Source organism: Varanus komodoensis, unplaced genomic scaffold (assembly GCF_004798865.1).
Source record: "Varanus komodoensis strain SLA01 unplaced genomic scaffold, ASM479886v1 scaffold26, whole genome shotgun sequence".
NCBI lineage: Eukaryota > Metazoa > Chordata > Lepidosauria > Squamata > Varanidae > Varanus > Varanus komodoensis.
The window spans coordinates 6,315,847-6,321,846 of NW_025335684.1; the positions used below are offsets into that span (position 1 = coordinate 6,315,847).

The 6,000-nt window shown below is 51.0% G+C and overlaps 1 protein-coding gene across 1 annotated transcript in view; it reads left to right on the top strand.

Annotated features, from left to right (window-relative positions):
* PRKAR1B (protein kinase cAMP-dependent type I regulatory subunit beta) overlaps positions 1 to 4,775 on the top strand; it is a 105,120-nt gene extending 100,345 nt beyond the window's left edge. Inside the window, exons 10-11 of the mRNA XM_044433851.1 lie at positions 1,922 to 2,003; positions 2,620 to 4,775. Of these exons, the coding sequence (XP_044289786.1) occupies positions 1,922 to 2,003; positions 2,620 to 2,792 (255 nt within the window). The 3' untranslated portion in view covers positions 2,793 to 4,775. The remainder of the gene's footprint in view (positions 1 to 1,921; positions 2,004 to 2,619) is intronic.
* The last annotated feature ends 1,225 nt before the right edge of the window (positions 4,776 to 6,000 follow it).

A 6,000-nucleotide genomic window follows, 5' to 3' on the forward strand; every position in this document is an offset into this window, starting at 1 on the left:
AAGGGGCTATCAGTGGGCAGATCTACTGCATGCACAAACTTCTGCTTGTTTAGACAGCAACATTAATCCTTTTGCAAGCTAGTAGACTTTGCTTTCCTATCTGAAGATGCATTGGATCCTTCCTTCCGTCCTTCCTTCCTTCCTTCCTTCCTTCCTTCCTTCCTTCCTTCCTTCCTTCCCATATTAATAGCACTGCCCAGCAATGCAGGCTCCTTGAGTGACTCACGAAACAGATACAGCATGCAAAATACAGGATGAAATGATGAAAACAGTTCAGAACCGAAACATGAAGAAACTGGCAGAGCATCATGCCCAGGGGCCCAACCCAGTCCTTCTGGGCCCCCAGTTTAGCTCCCTGGGGCTCCCCAAAGGATCACATCCCCTGTCCCCGATCACCAACGGTTTGGTGGCTTTCTGGCTTCCCTGCTGTCTTTCACTCCATCTTGCGAGGCTGCAATGAATTTGAAGCGACAAGAAGCTCGTCCTTTTCGGTTAGTTGTGTTGTTGGCCACACCGCTTTGCCTTTGCCCCACCTCCACTGGCATGCAGCCCCCCCAAAGCTTCTCCGCAGCTGAATCTGGCCCTCCGGCTCAACAGGCCTCACGGCTGTGTTTTACAGCAAGTTGCAGCCTGCCGCGATTTGGCGGTGCCCTTTCGCTTTTGGCCAAGGCCACTCTGGAATGCAGCCTGCAAACCTCCTCCGACATGGAATTTGCCCTTCAGGCTGAAAAAGTCCAACACCCTCGAGCTAAAGACTGAAATCCAGAAGGAAGCCCATGTCATGGCACTCTATAATTGCAACAAGTTGGCCCTCTCCCTCTCCCCCTCCCTCTCTTCCACCCATTCCTCCTCCTGCTTCTCCATCTCCACCGATTCCTCCTCCTCCTCTTTTATTGTTGTTATTCATAAAATTTGGTAGGCATCTTGGTGAGCGGAGGATGGAAAAGGTCTGACCTTCCCCGCCGCAACTTCCCCGCCAGCCTACATGCCTCCTATCCGTGTCCCTTCCCTGCCTTCCACGACTGAGGACGTGGCCTTAGGATCAGCAAAGGCGCTGGCTGAATGAAGGGGATCCCATCGTCTCCAGCCGTGACCGCCTCCCTAAGAGGCCCACTGGATAGGAGCCAGCCCTGCTCCCTCAAGCGCTGTGTGGTGCAGAGCCCAGCCGGAGGCGAAGGGGGCCGTTCCCGGCTGGGCTGCCATGCCCTGCAGAAGCACACCCACCCAGCTCTTGAAGGCGCAGCGGGAGGCTTGCCGGGGGGTCCTTCGAGCGGGGGCCAAGGGCAGGCGTGGCTGGAGCCCTCTGGGGAAAGCGCCCCGCAGCTGCTCCTCCTCGCATCCTGTGGGGTGAGAAGCAAGGCAGCAGGCGCCAGGGCGACTGGCCACCGTGCAGGGCTTTTCCTGTGGTGGCACCGTCTGGAGCCGTGCTGCGCCCTTGCCTGGGAGGTCTGCTTGCCTGCCTCCCCTTCTCCTTTCAGCGCAGGCTAGTCTCTGTGCTTATTCCGCCTGCCCAGGAGCTCCGCAAGTCTGTCTGCGTTTCTTGCTTTTACGACACACGGGCAGCAGCTCCTTCCCACCATGTTGTCCAGCTGCGACTGTCCGGTCCCACTTGTGCAGCCCCTCCGGACTGGTGGCCGTCACTGGGCGCTGCTGGCTTGCACCAAACCCGGAGCCAACCCTGTCCGCAGGCTGCAGCGCTTGAAAGCAAGCGTTTTGTCCTTCCACAGCAGTCTGGAGTCTCGGACAAACGGTGTCTTTCTCCTCCCCTGCTCCCCAGCAGCTTTTTACCTAATGAGACCATGGATCGAACCCGGATCTTGCAACACACATCGTGTGTAAGCTCTGCGCCCTTCCCCGATTTTGCAGTTTCAGTGCCATGCATAAGTCACGTTCACACAACCCTTCTGGTCTTCTTTTCCAGGGCACCGCCTCTGTGCTTCAGCGCAGGTCTGATAAGGAAGAGTATGTGGAAGTTGGGCGGCTTGGGCCATCGGATTATTTCGGTAAGTTTCTGTCTCCTTTTGACCAGAAAACAGTGAGGCAGACCAGCCCGTGTGGGCTTATGGGGTGCGCGGTATTGTTCTCCTCCTCCGTTCAGCAGCCATATTAATCTCCCTGTAGACTTCTAAGTAGTTCAGGGCATTGATGGTGGTCAAATGCCGCAAGAGGGGAATTAGTTGCAGAGGGATCTACAAAGATCAAGCTGGGCCAGGGAGGGGGAACCTAGCTGATCCTCCCTTTTTGGAAGCATAAAATCCAGCTGCTGGATCAGAACTGTCTCTGTCTAGCCTAACCGTGAAGGTTCACTGGTTGGAAGGAAAGAAGAGATCAGCTGAGCTTGATCTGTATGAGCAAAGTGGAAATCGAGTGTGGGTGCAGTCCTATGCATGCTTGGACAGAAAACCCCCCATCCTACATGGCCCAGCCAGCAGGCTGAAAGAGGGCTGGTTGGAGCAGGCGAGGATGAGACCCGTGCCTAGGAATAGGAGTGCCGGTGGAGAAGGAGAAAGATGCGCGCTGCTTGAGGAAGGGCTGGCCTGGAGACCTCCGCCATGTCTGGGGCGAGAGCGAGGTGCACGGTCCACAGGTGTGACACAGCCCCTTTCTTCCTGCTTCCAGGGGAGATCGCCCTGTTGCTCAACAGGCCTCGGGCCGCCACCGTGGTGGCCCGCGGGCCCCTGAAGTGTGTCAAGCTGGACCGCCCTCGCTTTGAACGAGTCCTCGGCCCTTGCTCAGAAATCCTCAAGAGGAACATCCAGAGATACAACAGTTTCATCTCCCTGACTGTTTAAGCGATTCCCGTCACTGCCTTTTATGTTAAAACCTGTGCACTTAAAATCCAACCCGTGACGTTCCATAGTGTGCAAAGAGAACAACCGATGCGCCCATTTTTATGTATGGTTTTCCTTCCCGCGTTCATGTCAGGTGCACGCCGTATCGAGTTGTTGTTTGTCGTTAAAAGGGTCGTGAGTGGAGATTTGGAGCAGAGCAGCTGTAGGGAACCGTTTGGAGTCTTTTGTGCAAATGACATTCCGGATTGTCTTTATCAGTGAGTCGTTGTGATGTTTAATAATATTATTTTAAACATTTAAAAGCCAGGCTAATTTAACGGAGGTTTGCTGGAAAGTCATTTGCCCATGTTTCCTGAAAACAAATACTGAGCAACTTGGATAGGCGTGCTTAAACCGGCCTGTCAGAGAGTTGTGGAGCAGAAGGGCACCTCAGAGACCATCTAGTCCAACCGTCCCTATTCAGTGCCGGCTCTGTATTGCAGGATTCAGCTGCAGTGTCGTGACAGGCAGTCATCCTGCCTCCATTTAAGTACATCCAGTAAAGGAGAACCCACCATCTCGCAAGAACATCTTCTCCACTGCGGAAGAGCTCTTACGCATGGGTCATTTTTCTTCCTGGTTAGCTAAAATCTATTTCCCTGCAATTTCCACTCCTTGCCTCTAGTCCTGGCCTGTGGTGTGACCGAGAACCCACCTTCTGCATGACAGCCTGTTAGATATTTGAAGGCTGCTGTTCCATCTCCCCTTAATCTTCTTCTTCTCCAGGCTAAGCTTACCCGCCTCTTCAAGCATTCCTGATCAGTCAAACCGTCCAGAGCCCTCATGCCCTGGCTCCTCTTCTCTAGACACGTGCCAGCTTGTCCCCTTTTATGGGACTGGAGGCTTCCAAGGCCTTGCATGTCACAGAAGGACAATCTAACATGAAAGCGGGATTCTAGTAATCAGTGGAGCCGGATGGTGGCAAGGAGTGGCTTGCCCACAAATCCTTTGGAAGTCACCTAACCCTTACCTCTGCCTGGCTGGGGGTGATATTCAACGCAGAGAGCTGAGCCAACGTGGGCTTCTCCCTTGGACCGCATCTGCCTGCAAAGTGCCCATCAGCGTGGAAAGACTCAGGCGGGTCTGTGAAGGCTCCTTTTGGGGCACCCTGCCTGCTTAGGGCGGCTGGAACGCAGTCACCCTGGAGGGCAGGGAAATAGATTTCTTGGGCTGCAGCTGGCTTGGAAATCCAGCACCGGGGCTGCGTGTGTGACCATGGCCAGAAGGAAATATTCTGCCATTGAAGAAAGCACAGCTTCTTATTGTCGTGGCTTTGTTCAGCAGAGGAAGGAAGGCATTTTGAGGGAGATAGAACTGGCTCACCTAGGCCGAGACTGCTTAAGCCCAACTAGAGGCAGCTGGTAGCAACTGCCTTCCCCCAGTGTGTCAGTGGTGCAGCTAGATCATTTTAAGACCAGAACATCATGTTCTTATGGGGGACCCCTTTCGAATCCATGCGTATGACTCTAGTTGCTAACTAAAGCCAGTGGGTCAGGTGCTGGCATGGGGGACACTTGCCAAGGGTCGCTCTCCAGGAGCACCCCACTGATGGTCCTGTGCCACTGACGATCACCCGCCGGTTCTGTGCCTCTCCTTCCCCACTGCAACCTGATGCTTGGAACAACGACAAAGCTTCTCATGGATTCCTCGGCTACTAGCTGATGTGAATCCTACTTTGAGTAGACCCACTGAAAGAAATGGCACTTAGTCATTTACTTCAATGGGTCTAGTCTAAGTCACACCGACATTGGTTAGCACCCAGAACTTCACAAAATGTGACGGTTTTGAAAGAACTGGTTCCTGTTTTTCACACTTGCAAAATTTGCAAAAGTGAGACTTTTTGCTGGCGCCTGGTCCCTTTTGCAGCCCGATCATGGATGCACTAACCATTTGCATCATGTTCCAGTTCAAATCTGATGCTTAACAAGAAGGAAATTGGTTGGATTCTGACAATACTTCATTTCAGAGAGAGGGAGGGAGGGAGAATGAGAGAGAGAGAGAGAGAGAGAGAGAGAGAGAGAGAGAGAGAGAGAGGTTTTCTGTTTATGAAACCTGATGGATGGAACACACTGGTTAAACTTCCCTTCAGTACTGAAGTCCGTTTATATGTTTCAAGCTGATGCATCAGAATTTCCTCAGGCAAGCTGCTTTGAAATGAATAGGAGTGTAATTGTACCTTGTTGATTTTATAGTTGGGCTTGTCCAGGAGTACTTCCTGCTGGATTAGGTCCTGTTCCATTAATGTTAGAAAGGAGTCCTGCATGTGCAAGAAGAGTTTCTGTCTGATGTATTTTCCCATGCACTTTGTTTGATCTTGTAATCTGTATTTATTATCCTATTTATGGTTTTTTTGTTCTTTGTTTTGCATGTATTACAAAACGTGGAAAATCAGATGCTGAATTAGATAACTGGCAATGTAATGGCACCTTTTAAAAAAGGTTTTTTTTAACAAAAAATCAAATATATGTTCTAATCATAACAATTGAAAACTTATTTCCTGTGAAATGTTGTAGTACTCTGTTCCATGTGGATTTTTTTTTAAAGAAAAAAGCTTTTTTTAAAAAAAAAGCGCAAATGTTTAATCACTCTTTTTGTTTGGCTTATTGCATTGATGTGGCTGCATTTGTAAAAAAATGTGACAGGTATAATACGCAGGAAACAGTTGATCACTGCTGCTTTGTGAAGAATTTCAGACTCAGTGTGCAAAGGAATTGCAACCGAATCGATTGGGTACAATTAAAAAAAATACAGGTACACGTCTCACTGAAACACCTGGGGTCAAGGTGAAGTTATGGAACTGGAGAGGCAGTGCATGATGTCCCTGGGAGAGCATATTATGGGGTATAGGATTTTTTTGGCAGGGGTGGAGGGAGTCCCTTTTCTGAGGCAACGGGCGCTCCCCAACCTCGCAAAGGCAGTGCTGATGGTTCCATTCCAGGGTCGCGGAATCTCTTTCCATCGGGCCAAATCCATTTAGCTGTGGGTGGGTCCCAATCCGGCCCTCTGTGATTTCCCAGAGGAAATGCCTCCTTCCTTAGAGCCACCTTCTCTCCCTGTCCACTAATCATTTGATCTTTTCCCATCTTGTCCTTATTTTGGCCACCACTTCATCCCCAAAGCTTGCAGTGCCACTCCTTGGAGTTGGTTGCCAGCAATCTTTAAGCTGCAA